This window comes from Neomonachus schauinslandi, chromosome 1 (genome assembly GCF_002201575.2).
Source record: "Neomonachus schauinslandi chromosome 1, ASM220157v2, whole genome shotgun sequence".
In the NCBI taxonomy this organism is placed as follows: Eukaryota; Metazoa; Chordata; class Mammalia; order Carnivora; family Phocidae; genus Neomonachus; species Neomonachus schauinslandi.
Genome location: NC_058403.1, coordinates 153,961,151 through 153,978,127, shown reverse-complemented (window position 1 = coordinate 153,978,127; position 16,977 = coordinate 153,961,151). Strand labels below are relative to the sequence as shown.

The window sequence follows — 16,977 nt, the reverse complement described above, 5'->3', positions numbered from 1 at the left end:
TGTCTCTCAGAAGCGGGCAGAGGGGCTGCCCATGCTGTGGTCAGCCAGAGGGCACGGAGCCCGGGTGCTTGGCCTCCAGGCCCGGTCAACACTGGCTTTCCACGAGGACAGGCCCAGAGAAGCACCGCAGCCCCAGGGGGACCATAGCCCTCGCTGGGCTCCCCCAACTCGCTAGGAGGCTCTGCGCACCCCACCGTGGAAGGCGCCCAGCCGTCTCTCCCCATGGATGACGCCCCCCACCGCCCACCCAGCTCGCCTCTCTGAGGCTCTAAGATGCTGATTGTCCCTAAGCCCATAGACTGTCGGAGGGCCTTGACCCTGGTACAGTTTGCCCGAGGCCTGGTTCACTCTTCAGCCCAACTCCCCTGGCGCCACCAGCATGACATCTAGTTCTGTGCTCTGACATTTAGTGGGCACCCCCGACAGAGAGCTGGGCTGTCATGCCCCACACACGTGCCACAGGGACCCCAGAGTGTCCCTCTGACTAGGCCTGGGCTTCAGCTGGCAGAGTCCAGCCCCTGGCTGCCGCCTTGGGGAGAGGGGGTCAGACAGTGGACCCTCCTGTCCCTCCTGAGGGCCACACTGTCCCCCTCCTCACCAGCAGCTCAAACACTCAGACTTGAGGACAAAGCTTCCTCTTAGCGGCTCCGGGGAGGGAGCCGGCAGCCAGCGGTAGGCGTACCCGGCCCTATGATGACGCTGCAGGCCAGGAGCCCACTGCCCTCCTTGGTACGCCCCATGGGCCTCGGTTTCCTTACAGTGCTCTCTTTTAGAGATGAGGAAGCTGAGGCACACAGGGTTCCCCCACAGCTCTCTCCACAGCTCCACGTGGGCCCACAGCTGCCAGGATCGTACTGCAGCCCACACCAAGCTGCCCGCCACCCGCTCTCTCAGCCCTCACCCCTGCAGCTCCCACGCTTTCTCCAGCAGGAAACTAGCCACAGAAGGAAGAAGGCCTGGGATCCACAGTCTTCCAGCTGAGTTATTCCAAGAATTCCAGGGCCCCGCGAGGACAGTACGTGGCACCAGCTCTTGGCCAACAGCAGACAACAGGGCCGAGTCTGAAGAAGCAGGCCAGGCTTCCCTCCCCGTCCCCTACGCTCACCTGAGGGTGGCTTGAGGAGCAGAGGGCCTGAGACCAGAGCCACCGGCACCTCCAGGAGGCCACCAGAGCCTGGAGGAAAGACGTGGCCCCTGAGCCAGGGCAGCTGTATCGTTCAGCTTGGGAGCATCCTTTTGTCCCAACCACGAGAGGGGCCACGGCCTCTTCAGGGGAAGGAAGACACTTTTTCTGGTCCCGTCAAGAGGCCCGTTTATAGTCTTCTCATCCATGCAAAAGTGGGCACCCGGGAAGGTTGTGGGACACTTGCAAGCCAGCCGGGGGGCCCCACCCAAGGCCTAGGCTGGGGGGCAGCGAGTCCAGGACCGGGGCCATGTGGCGGTAGCACAGGCCCCAGTTTGCTCAGTGTGTTCGCACCCCGCTGAGAACGCAGCACCTGGCCCTCGTTCAAGCGGGTGCCCTGCTCCCAGCACCCTGGGCCTGAGGAAGAGGATGCGGGCAGGTTGGCCCCAGAGTCACGTCCCCGAAGATGCCTGCGGTGGATGGCGCACACACTGAGGTTTGAGAACCACGGCGGGGCAGAGGCCTTTCTGGTTTCTCCCCAGAAGTAGCCAGCTTCCTTCCCCCCTGCCTTGTCCCCACGGGGCCAGGTGGGGGACTGCCCCACCCGCCAGTCCAGGAGCCCTGGGCCCGAGCAGGAGCTGGGGTAGAGGAGCAGCCTGCAGGGCCAGAGGCCTTCCAGCTCCGGGGCGCCGGCCCTCGGTAGGGCCCTGGGATGTTTGGGCCATTGAGGGGAGGGATGGGGTGCCAGACCCCTTGCTGACTGGTATGTGGGCCTCACGTGATTATTAAACAAGTGACAGAGGGATGGTGGCGGTTTGCCCTGCGTGTGTGGCACAGATCTTGCTGATGACACATGGCCTCCTCTCTCGACTGGGGAAGGGGGCACAAGGCACAAAGTGGCCAGAGCACGTGGTCCCTTCCCCCCCCCCCCCCCCCACTGCCCTCTCTCTTAGCCTGAGCGTGCCGTCCCCAGCCTCCGACAGGCCCAGGTGGGCACAACCAGCCCTGAGGCCGAATCTTCACTTTAAAGTGCTGCTCGGTACCAGGGAGCTCATGGTAGAGTGCGGAATAATGAACCAGAAGGCAGCTCAAGTGTAGACACGGGGACATGCCCCCCCTTTACACAGCTGTCTGGCTTGAAAAGGGGAAACCAGTGATGTCTCCCCGCTGCCGGAGGCTCACGAGCCCCTTTAGGGCAACCTCTGCCCCTCCCGACCCCAGAATGCAAGGCCGAAAACAGGCCCCACGGGTTCATCCATCGCAGGTGGAGCCGGGGGGCGGGGGAGACCTGGAGCGTGGCAGGACCGACACCTGGTGGGGGGCTGCTCACTGGCCCCCCCTCCCGGGGGCCCCCACCAGCCCGGGCCCTGCCGAGCAGCTGGCCGCAGCTGTTTCCCAGCTGGAAGCCGTCCGCGCCTCTGGGCCACACCTGAAGGAAGGACGCAGGTTGGGGTTTGCAGAACCACCTGAATCAACCCACTGGCGTGGCGGACGTCCACCCACACTGCGTGTCCACCGGGCTGGGCTGTCACTGTGCTTCCTACACAAACAGGCCGAAGGTCCAGCTTTCCTAACAGACCACAGGCCTCCCAGGGACCGAGAGACAGGCCTTCCCTGGTCTCCATCTCCTCCCAGGCGGCGAGCCCCAGGGACTAGCCATCCGGCCCAGGGAAGCCGCGGCCTGCCGGAATTCTTGCGGAAATGTAGTGAGACAGGCTCTCAGCCCTGACTCTAGATGATCTCGCCCCACAAGGTGTGTGATCAGCTGCCCAACCTGGTCTCACCTACAGGTCCGCAATCCCCTAGGACCAGCTATGTGTCTGAATTTGGAAATTTCAGGTGGTAGGAAGGTAACAAGATGCATATACACGGGTCAGGTCCGAGCTCCAGTGTGGCTTAAAGTGGAACCGTACAGGACAAGGCTTAATACTGCTTGGCCAGCTCTCTGGTACTGCAAGGTCAAAGGTAATGTCGAAGGCCAGTCTCACCTCTCCCCATCCAGGTGGGCAACCTGAGGAGTGGGCTCTGGGATCAGATCCTTGGGCAGGTGTGCTGTGCCCTTGGGCGGGCCCCTCACCTCTCTTGAGCCTCAGGGCCCACACCGGGAGGCAGGGGCAATGGGCCGCCCGCCCGTCCTTCAGTGGGGCACGATCCAAGCTCACTTTACCACTTCTGCCTCGCTCCTGACACTTCTCAGAGAGCCCTCCAAGGACCTGCTTCCACCTCATTCTCCACAAGCTCAGGGGACCCTCTGATGCTCAGAGCTGACCCACAGACCACACGGCCTCAGCAAGAAGTTCTCAGGCTCACCCGCTTGCCTCACAGTCAGTGGTCTGCAGCCCCCTGCCTCCTTGATGCTCTCGCTCATCCCCACACTGGAGGTGGTTTGGCTCCTGTCTCTGGCCTTTGCCGCTCCCTCAGGGTCTCTGCTCTCGCCAAAGTGCCCCCTTCTCAGGGTCTAGATGACCTCCCTTCCTTGTGGAGTACAGATCTGCAAGGAATCTCTCAGCCAAGGGGCCCAGTGCAAAATGAATATGCAGTACCCTTGCTTGAAAGTTTTTAAGAATTTCAAGACAACAAACTAGGAGCAGAACATTAAATCGAGGGGGCCCTTCCAAGCCTGGGGCCGCACACAACGGGCACTGAATCAGTCTCACTTCCCCTTCATGCAGGCCTTCCTCTCAGTACCACGCCTTCCAGCTGTGCTCCCCCCAGCCTCCAGTTCTTCCAGTCCTCCGGTCCAGAAAGCTTAACATCCTGGTGAAAAGATGAAGGAGCCAAGAAGCAAAGTGGACTCTCCCTCAGCAAAGTCCACTGCTGGCTCCCGGCACCTAGAGGGGCTGGCGATCCGCATCTGCCCAGCTATTCAGTTCTCCATCCCTGGCAATCAACTCTGACTCCCTCCCCAGACTCACCCTCCTTGGAACTCTCAGGACCGCCCCTCCCCCCCCCGCCCAGCAGTGCCCTGCCACATGTCACCACCTCTGATCTTCATCCGGTACGAATTTAGATCCTCATTTCTGACTCAAGGGCACTATGAACTCAGAAGGACCAAGATTCAGTTTTTTTCTTCTCCTAACTTCTTAACCTCTTTCACACCCTGCTTGGAGTGGGGTGTCCACTAAGTGCTCAGTTCTAGAGTCAGGGGTCCTCAGAAATCTAATGTGCTGGCAGTCAACAAGGTGCTTGGGTCCCCTTAGCTCAAGGAGGCCTAAAGTCCCATTCCCCCTTCTCATCTGTCCCTCCCCAGAGCCCCGTGGGCAGCTGTGGGGAACAGCAAGGCAAGGGGGCACCCTGAAGTCTGATGTGTCCGGTGGCATGACATGTCACTTCAGTGGAGGACGCAGGAGGTATTGTCTCAGTGTGGGTCAAATTAGCCCTAGAGACAGCTCTGGATCTGTCCTAACACACTTTAAAAGCAAAACCCCAAAGGATCTACCTGCTTCCAAGTAACTGTATGCCAAAATGAAAACCAACACTTTTTACATGAATAGAAAAATCTAGCACTCAACAATATAAAATGTGTTGTCCAGCATTGCAGTAAAAATCAGCTTAGAATTTTATACCCAATGCAAATATTCTTCATGAATTAAGTAAAAATACTTTAGACAAGCAAAAACTGACAGAATATATTTTCAGCAGACCTGCACTGTATGAAAATTTGAAGGAAAATACCAAAATGTGGATCTACACAGAGAAATGAAGAGTGCTGGAAATGATCAGATGTAGGTAAAAGAAACTTTTTCCCCCTGTGTTTTATCTCTTAAAAAGAAAACAATTTAAAACAAAAATATTTATGCATACATAAAAATAAAATGTATGCCAACACACAAAGAGGCAAGTGGAAATACAGTTGTAAGGTTCTTACATTCTATATGAGGTAGATTGCAGCTTTATATATATATTATGTATGTCTATGTATTAGATATATTACATAAATATATATACAATGTGCTATATTTATATATATCCATCCATTTATATATATATGTACATATATATGTATACCCATCCCTGTAACAACCAATAAAAATTTAAAGATGCACAACCAATAAGCCAATAAAAAGTGCTCAGTTAAACAAAAAGAACGTAGTAAAGAGGGGAAAAGAAACAAAAAACAGATGAAACAAATAGCCAGAAAGATGGTAGATATAAATTCAACCATGTTGATAATTACACTAAAGGTAGTTGATCTAAAATATTGCAAATAAAAGGCAAAGATTTGCAGATTAGAAAAAAAAAGCAAGACCCCACTATATGCTGTCTATAAAAGAGAAACAAAAAATCCAAAAACAAAACAACTCTACCTTAAATATAAAGACACAGAGAGGTTAAGAGTAAAAAGATGGAAAAAGAAATACTCCTACCAATCAAAGAAAGCTAGAGTGGCTATATCACACAAAGTAGAGTTCATGACAAAGAATCATTTATCAGAGATAAAGAGGAACATTTCATAATGATGAAAAAGATCAGTCCATTGGGACTTAACAATCTTAAATGTGTATGTACCTAACAACAACGTTTCAAATTTCATGAAGTAAAGCTGATAGAACTAAAAGGAGAAATAGGCCAATCCACAATTCTAGATTTCAATACTCCTCTCTCACTAACTGACACGAGACAGAGAATCAGTGAGGATACAGAAGACTTGACTAACATTAATAAGCAACTGGGACTGACATGTGTAGAACACTTAACCAACTGCACTTTTCCAGCACTCACAAAAACATTCATCAAGAGAGGCCATTAGCTGAGCCATAAGAAGAGTTTCGGGAAGTTTTAAAAGATTTCAATTATACAAAGCATGATTTCTGGCCAAAACAGAACTGCACTAGAAATTAGTTAACAGAAACTTGTGTGGAAAATCCCCAAATATTTGGAAATTAAACACCTTTCACTGAAACATGACATGATTTAGCTTTTAAAAGGATCGCTCACCCTGCTATACAGAGAACAGACAAGAGAAAGGCAAGGGCAAAAGCAGCAAGACTCTCCAGGAGGCATTTACAGTTGTCCAGTTGTGATGATGGTGTCATTGACTAGAGTGTTAGCAGGGAAAGCAGTAGGAACAGGTCAATTTTTGAATGGTGCATAAGATTTAAATGAATGGCTTGAATACTGGAATGACAGAGGGAAGGATACCCAGATTCTTGACTTGGGCAGAAGATTTAGAGCCACCATTTATAAGATGGGAAGCATTAGGAAGGTAAGGATTTGAAGGTAAGGTTTAAGTTCTGAGCATGTAAAAACTCAGGGGCTTATTAGACACGTCCATGTAGAGAAGTCAAGGTTGTTGGAATCTGGTGTTCTGGGGAGGTTGGCTAAATATATTTTTGGGTTCTATCAGCATGTAAATGTTTGACTGAATGGGATGACCAAGAGACAGAAAGTGCAGAGAAGGATCCAGAAATGAACCTTGGGGTCCTCCAAATTCAGAGGTTGGGCAAGGAGCCAGTGGGATGAAGAGCAGTGAGGTGGAAGTGGGGCCCAGAACAATGGGAGGTTCATGAGGAAGGGTGACCAACTCATCAAACACTACCATAGGTTAGAAGTTGACCGCTGGGGTTAGTGGTCACCAGGGGCTAAGGCTGTGGTGGGGAGATGACAGGAAGAGAGGAAGTGCAAACAGGTACAGGTTTCTTTTTGCATTTATGGTAATGGTTGCACAACTCTGAGAATACAGTGAAAAGCACTGAATTGTACAACTGGAAATTGTATGCTATGTGGATTATACGTCAAAGCTGGTTTTAAAGATTGAGAGAGAAGGAGAGAGCATGAGAAGGGGGAGGGTCAAAGGGAGAAGGAGACTCCCTGCTGAGCAGGGAGCCTGATGCAGGACTCGATCCTGAGACTCCAGGATCATGACCCAAGCCGAAGGCAGTCGCTTAACCAACTGAGCCACCCAGGCGCCCGCAAAGCTGGTTTTAAAAACTGACCACTGGTTTTAACACATGGAGGTCACTGCCGACCTTGAGCAAGCAGTTATGGTGGGGTGATGGCAGCAGGAGCCTGATTGGAAGGGTTTAAAGAGCGAAGACGGGAGAGAACAACAGAGACATCTCTTTAAGGTCGGGGAATAAAGTCATGTTTGTTTTGTTTGCTGTTAGGAATGATCTAGCAGTGAAGTAAAGTTTGATGGTACAAGAAAGAAGTGAATGAGTAGTCCTCGTGGATGCCTCACTCATCCCCATAAGGCCTCAAGGTATGAGTAAAGGAATTGACCTTGGGATCACATAACCAGGGGCAAGGGCAGGGCGTGAGGATTCAGGTCAAGGTGGGAGGGTGAAGCGGGAGCCTTCGGCAGTTCTCACGGCTTCAGTTTATTCCATTATTTGGGAGCATGGTGACGAGCCAAGTGAGGGAAACGATGAATTGGGGAAATAAAGCATAATTAATGGGCAGTCCCGGGGCTGTTTTCAGTCACACCTGGCAGCGCAGGGGCACGGCATGCACAAAGTTGCGTCTCACCCAGGCTGGGTCTGCGTTCAGGAGAAGAAACAGAAAGGTGGGACGCAGGTTATATTGCTGAACACCAATATGCCACTTTATTATTTGGATTTTTTTTTCCCATTTGTCACATACCTGTCAATGTTTACACAACGAGGAAAATCAACCAGCAGTGGAAGCAACTGACCAAATCAGCTGATAATTCTGTACCCTCTTAACACACATCAATTCTTACTTGGTAGGGATATCTTTACTTTGATTCAGTCTCACAGCTATTCTTAAAATCGGTGTCAAGATTGTCACATCTTTAAATACAGATAGAATTGCCAGAAGTACATAATTTTATATATATATGTGTATATATATATAATATATGTACACACACATACAGAAAAATACAAGACTAATTGTTTTTCCACAATATTTAATTTACACACTACTATAACTCTATGCAACTTCTGAAGACAGGTTAAGGGGTACAAGAAACTGTTTAGAGCTAGTAAATAGTTTGGTCCAATATTGTCTTAATGTAATGGTTATTTGCTCCCTCCCTTTTGTGTGACGACATACTATGACATACAACACATGCACAATCATCCACTTATGAACAAATGAGTAAGACGCCACTCAGACTAACATCTGTATACCCAAAGGGTCAACCAATCACACACAACTAATAAGGCTATAATACAGCTATGCAGCATTAACGGTCAACACTGCTGATCCTAAAGTGAGCACCATATATACATCTGAATATAAAAAACCATTGGAAACCAAACACATATGGGTTAGTTAAAAGGTGCCATTCCAAGGCTATACATAATCACAGGAAAAAGTATTTACATTACTTGGAAAACAGCTGCAACAAAGAGTTTATTGCCAATGCCCTTTATAAACTTCTCTCCTACGTTTAATACAGATGTTACGCTCACTATCTATGTGAACCACACATCTTATTTCTGGCCCTTTATAAGATCCCTGCTCAAGAATTTCAAGCAAATATGTTCTATGGCTTCACCCACCCATCTTTTCTGGTAGCTTTCAATTATAAATATCACAATGAACTAGAGCTGTAGCTTAAAACATATCTAGCCTAGGTCTAGAAAGTAAAATAGGTATTTTAGGTATCATCTTAGTTAAGTATATTGTGAAATTCAGAGTTTGGAGTAAAATCTATGAACCCTAAGTAGCAGAGTCAGGGTGTACTTGGAGAAACCGTGACCAATGGAATGCAGTCCTTTGGTGCCCTGCCCACTCTACAGACAAAGTGACTGTCACTTCAGAGACGTGAAGGAAAGCTGCTGAGTGTGGGAAGGTTCCCCCTCCCCCAATCCCGGCCCAGCCACATCCTATCACCAATGTGGATAAGCATTGCTTTGAAGACCCCCAGGGCACAGCCTGAAAAAGCAGCATCTGGCCCCTTCCAAAAGCAGCAATCTGCAATATACTGCGTCTTACAAGATAAAATGCCACGAAAGATGATTATCTGGTCAAAAGTAGTCTTTGTACAGGAGCAGTTTAAAGTAAGAGTTCTTTGATTATTGTTTTGGCAGGAAGGCAAAGTGAAAAACACTTGCAGCAAAAAAAAAAAAGCAAAAACCAAAACGACATCAACAAAAAAAACAAAGCAAGCTTTGTGCATTTTTGTTTGCTGTATGTGTGAATTTTGTTCTTTTATATGTGTTTTTGATCAGCCAATTTTCATAGCTTACTGAGCTAAAGGATATAGAATGGAAAAACAAAACAAAACAAAAAAAACAACGAAAGAGACAACCTAATTACCAAACTCCTAAAAATCAAATCCCAGTAATTTTTTAAAAAAATGTATAGGGTTTTGACTTTGCCAACTTCTGTGTGCACCTTTGCTCCCATATCAGGCCCTACAGTTTCTTCTATCTACATGGTTTTAAAGGAAACCCTAGGGTGTGCCCTATAGGAAGGAATTTACACCGAGCATCTTTTTGTTCTGTTAGACAGACTACACACTCTATAAGTAGAGTTAAGACACCATCAGTTCACTTCATCACATTACAAAATAAGATTGTCTGTTTGTAATTTACCACTACGGGGGAAGCTGCCATATAAATCTCAGTACTTTATCTCACCTAGTACAAAACAAGAAAATCTTTTTCAGTTAAATTTTAAGAGCCCAAACTTTTTTTTTTTTTCACACTATAGCTTAAGACAAACAGGTGTGGGTATGCTGAAATCATGGTTTTAAGGTTCTCAGTGCAGATGCTCGCTGTACTCTGCTCCGCACAGGCCTCGGAAGGCGGGGCACGCACACGCTCGCAGGCACCAGGCCTGTCGGCATCACCACGTTATTGCTTTGGTTCTGTCTCAGACACCACGGAGTGTGCCTCAGAGCACGGAGTTTCCGTTATCACAGAAGGTCAGGACAGGAATTCAGATTTGTCACACGGAAACAAAAGCATTTTTTTCTCTCTAGATTAAGTGCGGAACATCAAATTTCTAAGTGCTCCATTTATATTAGGTTCCAAATATACATTTTAATTTAATCCTGATCATCCACATTAAAATTATAAATGTAAAAATTACACAACAGACTTTTCGGCTGGAAAAGAAGTGTCTAGCAGCATGCACAAAGACCATGCATTGTCACATCGTCAGGCGAACAAGTGAAAGGTAATAAATAACTGCTCCTAACGCCCACTGTAAAAGAGCAAAAGCCAAACGAGAAGAGTGGAGAAGCGCGGAGAAGCGCGGAGAAGCGCGCCGGTGCTCAGGCCCGAGCGGGGAGGACGCCGGCGGCCAGGGAGGGCGCCAGTCAGATGACGTGGCAGCAGCTGGCCTGGCTGGAGGCGCACAGCAGCCCGTCCTTAGGGTTCCGCTGGATGTTCACAGAGATGGTCTTTTCGCACAGAGGTAGCTGCAGCACGTTATTTTTCCGGTTCTTGCTCTTTATCCGTTCTAACTCAGTGCTGCTGTCTGCCACGTGGTCGGAGAAAAACTTTATGCTGCCCACGCCCGGGGCCTGGCCCACGCTGCCCGTGGAGCTGATGCACATCTTCCACGTGGACTTCTCCTGGACCTTGACGCTGGAGAAGGACAAGCCACCCTGCGGGTCGAGGATGTACTTGGCGCCGCCGTGCAGCTGGGAGCCCAGGCAGAGGCTCATGAGTTTGAGGCTCTGCACCAGCTCGCCGGGGCCGGAGCCGGCGCAGCGGCGCGTGCTGCCCGACGTGCCGGTGGGCTTGCCGCCCGAGCCGCTCGCGGGGCTGCCGCCACCCGCGCTGTTCTCGCTCGGGCTGGCCTTGTCCACGCCGCCGCTGCCGGCGCTCGGCTTGCTCTGGCCCCCGCCGTCGCCCTCGCTGCCCGGGGGCCCCTCGCTGCTATCCCGCCGGTGCCAGGAGTAGGTGAAGCCGCTGTCTTTGTCCAGCCGCCGCCGGCTCTCTGAGTCGTCGTCGCTGGTCTCCGAGCTGCTGCAGCTGGAGCCGCGGCCCTGGCTTTTCCGGCGGTGGTAGCGCTTGTGCACCGTGCCCGGGGAGGCGATGTTCATCTTGAGCCGGCTCAGCTTGGGGGGCAGGTTCTCGTCCATGTCGAACTCGTCATCCGACTCCCCTTCCTCAAAGATCTGGTTGAGCACGGGGGCGCTCTTCCTCGACGTCAGCCGGTTGGTCACCGAGGGCTTCCGGCGCAGAACCACTTGTGTCGAGAGGGACATGGGCTTCTTGTCCTCCTCATCTTCCTCTTCGTCTTCCTCCACCCGGAACAGGCACTTGCGCCCGCTGGCCGTGGCTTTCAAGCTCGCTGGGGACACGGTGGAGAGCGCCGGTCCGGCCAACTCGGGGTGGTCGTCCTTCTTAGACGAGTCACACAGGCCTTTGCTCCTGTGGCCATTGAGGACACTGTCGGCAGCCCGAGCAGGAGACTGAGGGACAGTCGCGTGGGACAGAGGAGTAGCCGTGAGATCATCCTCAAGGTCCTGGGGTACATCGATTTTGGTGGGCCACGACTGCCTGTGTAACAGATTGGAAGAAGAAAGCCATGTCATAAATAATATGCAGACTCTATAAAACTACATCACATAACACTGACTAGGGCAAAATCCACAGACTGATAAAAAGAAATACGCAAAAAAGAAAAGGAAAAAAAAAAAACCAGCAGCCTCGCAAACCCATTTGACATCCTATAAAGATCAGCAAGGACACCAGCAGGGCAAATGTGCTTCTGCAACATGGATCAGGCTGTGGCTCACTAGCCAAATGAGAACTTCATCAGAGCTGTCAGGCAAGGGAGCCAGGAGCTACTCCATCTTTCCCATACGAGTCTTACACCACAAGAAAAACAGTTTTAAAAAAGCACAAGGGAGATCACCAAAAGCAAATCCCAAACACAACACGTTTTGTTCCTCTGGGTCTTAGATCACAACCTTTGAAGGTATATGGTTTGCTAATAAAATTCACCTGAAAAAAAAAAAAATTCACCTGAAATTCCCAGTCTTCCAGATATGACAGGATGGTGTAAAAGTCTGGTGTTTATAAAAATAAATGGAAATAGTTCAGTGGATTAAACATGAGAATACTGCAAAGAAAAGTCAATGGACATGGGATACGTACAACTCCTCACCAATTAAAAAAACACACGACGCTAAATACAAATCCAAGTATTTTTAAATGTCCACACAAGTGTAGTAAGTAGCAAATCCACAATTATTTAAACTTTGATTTTATTCCCCCGTCTAGAGTCACCCAAGCAACAAGAACATTGCTTGGCAGCCAAAGGAGAAAACTTTTTGAAAATGAGGTCTCTGGCTGTTTTGGAATTCTTAACTGTCCTCTGTCCAGGGGAATAGTAGATGTCAGGGATCTTTAAAATAGCCACTTCCACACTATGACACTTTCGTGTTCACACCAATTCTGTTATCCTAGAAATAAAACCCAATTGAATCTAGAGCTTTAAAAAACTCACAGGAATTTACGACAGCCATCTTTCCCCCAACTCAGAGCCATTTCCTCTTTGTCCATGGCGTGGTCCATCTATGCTAGTCTTGGTAGTTCATAAAGGCTGAGTGCTGGATAATGTCTCTGAGGTCACTAAGTGTCTCTGGACAAGTCCTCTGTCCCTCACCCACACACAAAGCCGGGGCGACGCCTGCGGCTCTGCAGCACAGCACCCCGCCCCCGTTCCTGAAAGAGCAGCGCCGACTGTGTCCGACCCACCAGAGCGGCAGCCAGCGCAGTCCAGGATCAGGGGGCCCACACGTGGCGGAGGCTCTTCTCTCCTCACCTCCCACCCCACCTGAAAAGAAAGCCAAAACCGTTCTCAGAGCCCACTCCCCAAAACAGGAGGGGTGGCTGTGGCCACTGGGGTGGCTCCTCCATTGGCCACTTCTGAACCAACGGCTACTTCTGAACCAACGGCTTTTAGAGGAGTAAGTGGTTCAACCATTCACGTTATTTGAGCGCACATCTGAGCTCCATGTTGTGCTAACCGAAGTCAGTCCTCTTCATGGCCACAACACTGTGAGCAGAGACGGCTAAACAAGACTTGTAAATGAGTCACACGGACAGAACAGTTCGCACGGCCTGAGTGCTTCCCAGAGCCAGCAGAGCGGAGAGCCGGGCAGCTCTCCACAAGCTGGGGCCATGATCATCCCCCTTCACAGGGGGAAGAAGTGACAACACGGACAGGGCAGGAAACCTGACCAAAGTCACGCAGGCTGGCGGACAGTGACACGGAGGCTGGGTTCCATGGCTACTACACCCCCCGGGGCAACCTAGGAAGCTTCTAAATGGCCGCTGCAGAACAGCTGGGCCTCTGTGGTCTGGCCTCAGGGATTCTCCTCACTTCCTGGGGCTCGGAGAGGATGCTGGCACTGAGCGTTCCCGTGCCGGGGTCCGCTCCTCAGAGGACCTCACGAGGCCTCTTCTAAAACACAGACCACGCCATTGCTTCCAGCCCAGGCTTGCAGAACCCAAAGGAGGGCGCTCTCACTGCAGCTGGGGCTCCCTGGCTCACCCTGCCTGCCCTGGCCCCTGGAAGAGCTGGGCTCGTTTCAACACCTGTCTCCTGACTCAGTCCAGGGTCCTGAGCCCCAGGGTCACTCTGATCTGAAGGCACGTCCAGCGACAGAACTAAGTCAGGTCCGGGGTTTTGACGATAAAGTCACAGTGCCAGTAAAAAGAAGGCAAGGAAGCAGATACCCCATGTGCCCTGGGCCCGGAAGGAGGTGAGGCCCTCATAGAACCTCTACTCTGGTATCTCCAGGAGGGTAAAAGGAAAACTTGAGGGAAGGCTCTGATATTTCTTTATAGGCTCTATAACTTTTATAATAAGGTACAACCAACTTATTTACATATGTGATCAACTTTAGATTGAGTTCTGATCTGTTTCACTGAAAACAGCTCAAATCCAAATATTCCATCCTCTAAGGCTAGACTGACTCCAGACTTGGTGGCCTGATGTGTGGTGACCCTTGTCTTTCCCAGCGGGGGGGGGCCAGGTCAGGACTAGGATGACCTCACCCCTCAAAGTCACTGTTCTGGTTGGTCTCATGCCTGAGTCCCTGGCTCCCTGGGACCCAGTCCCCTTCCACACAGACAGCAGACAGCGTGCCTAGGTTTCATTACAGAAGCCTCCATCCAGGATCCAAACGAAGTTAAATACTAAGTCCACTTTCCAATTCTAAACTTCTAAATCTTTATTCTTTGGCCACCCAGGAACGTTTTTTTTCTCTCTTCTCTATTGCTGCATCCCAAGTAACAACCTACACATGGCAAGTTGACTCCAAGTAATTTAAATCCAATGGCTTTCTGCTTATTTTAAATAATTATTATTACATATTCACACACACATATTTGTATATGGATGTACGCGTAGAGAATTATTCAGAATTGGGAGCATCCTTCTGTTTTTGAATCACTACACTTCCATGGATTCCTTTATCTGAAGAGGGAAAGATAAATTCTACATGACTTTCATAGTGGTGATGTAAAAATGTAATCCTCTCCGTCCTTTGATTTTGAATGGAAAGCGTATAACATGGCAGAAGAAAAAGCAAGGTGGGGAGGAGGGGGAAAAATGGGGAAGAGCACATTCATGACTTTACCAAAGACACCAGTGGTGATGAAATAGTCATAACAGTGACAGCAAACACATGGAGCCCAGCTCAGGAGGTGGATGTATTATTACTCCCATTTCACAGATCAGGAAACTGAGTCAAAAAGAGGCGAAGTGACCTCCCAATGTCAAGCAGCCAATAAATCAAATAGCTGATCTGTCAAATCACTGAAATCCTGAGATAATATCAGGGCATGGAAATTCCCTTAATGTTCTTAAAAATTATTTCAAATAACAGTGGGAACATTTGGCCCTGTTCCTGGAATGAAAACTTAAAGAAAATAACACATTAATACATATAAGATCTGGAAGAGTTTAATGAAAATAGTTGACAGACACTCTGCTTGAGGCTGCTTCTCCAAACGTGTTTTCCTGGCCAGGCCAGCAGCCACAGCCCCTCTCCCCTGAGCCCAGGAAGGAAGGTGTTCTTGGTGACAAAGGAACAAGACTCCCACACAGGGAGAGCCCATGCGTGGCCTCTCCAATGAGGCTGCCACCACTGTTTATACTCTTGTGCCCCAAAGAGTTAGGAAGAATTTTTTTAAAGGGGTTCTCTATTTCAAAACGTTAACTTACTAAAATCAGTGAAGATTTTTTTTCTCACCTAAACTGGGCCTTGATATTGCTAGGACTTGCAGATCTGGTTTGTATCTCTTTCTCTTGCTTCTCCCTCAGGATCCTTTCAGCAAGCAAGAAGTAAGTGGCCGTGATATGATTATACCTGTTGGTTTCCAGGGCTCTGAGGAAAATAAGGGAGAATAAATGTAAGCCATGTCAGCAGGTTTGCTTTTTTACAAGCAGAATTCTTTTTTTTTTTTTTCCTTTTCCAAAGTACAAGCAAATGAAATCCAATGACCTGGAATCTTTAAAATCATGAAAAAAACACAAACAAGAAGAAAAACCTAGTAGTTATTTAGATCACTCATGAAATTCTAAAAAACTATATAAAAATGTTCAGTTAGTAAGAAAAATCCAAAACGCTGAGAGCAGCTGAGCTGGATGTCAGTTTTCAATGCATAAAAAAGGTGATGAAGCTTTCCAAGAATGTATGCATTATACAAAACTTTAATCTGTGTCAGTGTTCATTTTCATTAAATTGGCTTACGTGCTTCCATCAGAAGTATGAAATGAGCTGTATGAATGTGCACTGAAATACCAGTATCAATCAGAAAAATGAGGATGAGTTTTTATTTTTACACTTTGCATTTAATGAATTACTAATATAACTGAGAACATGTCATTAGCCTCTTCTTTGAATAAAATCAATGTATTCATTAATCCATTTCAAAAGAGGGCTCTGAGTCCTTAGTCTGAGCAGGCATCCTGCAGCCCCGAGCTGGCAGCCTCCCGCCCACAGGGCACACGGCCACCTGCCCTCCTGCGGCTGGCCTGGCCTGCGGACTGCACAAGCACACTACAAGGGTCTACAGGGCCCAGAAACTTTCTGTAGTCACTGAAAATACACAATTGAACACTTAGGAAAGAAGCAATACAAGGATCCCTTTTCACAAGACGGACAGGGGGGTAACAGCTAATGGGGGCAGGGCAGACTGAGGTGCAAGACTCTAAAGTAAGAGCCCAAGATGAAATTCAGAGCTCAGAATGACTTCTTAAGAGTGGTTTCCTAAGCCAAGTACCAAACTAAGGTCACTGGCTTATTTTGAGGGGGCCAAAAAACACGTGTCCTTTAGTTGAGGCATCATGCTCAGGAGGGGGAGCTGGTCACAGACAAGCCATGGGCAAGGGCTGAGACCAGCTGGGGGGGATGAGCTCGGGCCTCCCAGCCCCTGCTTCACCGTGCACCTGCCCACCAGTGCACAGGCAAATGGGGTCTCCTGAGCCAGGGAGACTGCCCCTCCCTTTAGATTTATCGTTGAATTTACATGAATCCAATAGTTCTAAATGATACCACTGCATGTGTTTATTTAGGCTAAGAACACTGAGCCAATTCAGGGAGATACAAATAGCCTTCTATGCACTCAAAATGAAAAATCACTTTCTACACATTCCTAAAACGAAGCAGGCATGTCCTGCTCTTCCTATTCATTTAGGTCATTAAGTATGACAACTCATAATGCAGCTGGAAATCTGCAGAAATTTGTACTTAAACCAAAATTTTGAATCTGAGTGGTTTTCTTTTTTGGCCACCCCCTCACCCCGACGGAGTATCTCCTCTTTCCATCATACCTGATGGTTTCATTCAACAGGTTAAATAACATTTTGACTTTTCATTTGTGGAAATACTTCATAATTTTCTAGACAAGACCTCTTATAGAAATAAATCATTATTAAAACAAAGCAACTGCATCTTTATATTATCCTTG

The 16,977-nt window shown here is 48.8% G+C and overlaps 1 protein-coding gene across 2 annotated transcripts in view; it reads right to left on the bottom strand.

Moving 5' to 3' along the window:
- Window positions 1–7,640: 7,640 nt before the first annotated feature.
- The window catches only part of SNRK (SNF related kinase), a 56,533-nt gene continuing 47,196 nt past the window's right edge, over window positions 7,641–16,977 (bottom strand). For both annotated transcript variants that reach the window (XM_021677583.1, XM_021677584.1), the window contains 2 exons: window positions 15,258–15,392; window positions 7,641–11,550 (listed from right to left, as the gene is read on the bottom strand). In XM_021677583.1, the coding sequence (XP_021533258.1) occupies window positions 10,359–11,550; window positions 15,258–15,392 (1,327 nt within the window). In that variant the 3' untranslated portion in view covers window positions 7,641–10,358. The remainder of the gene's footprint in view (window positions 11,551–15,257; window positions 15,393–16,977) is intronic.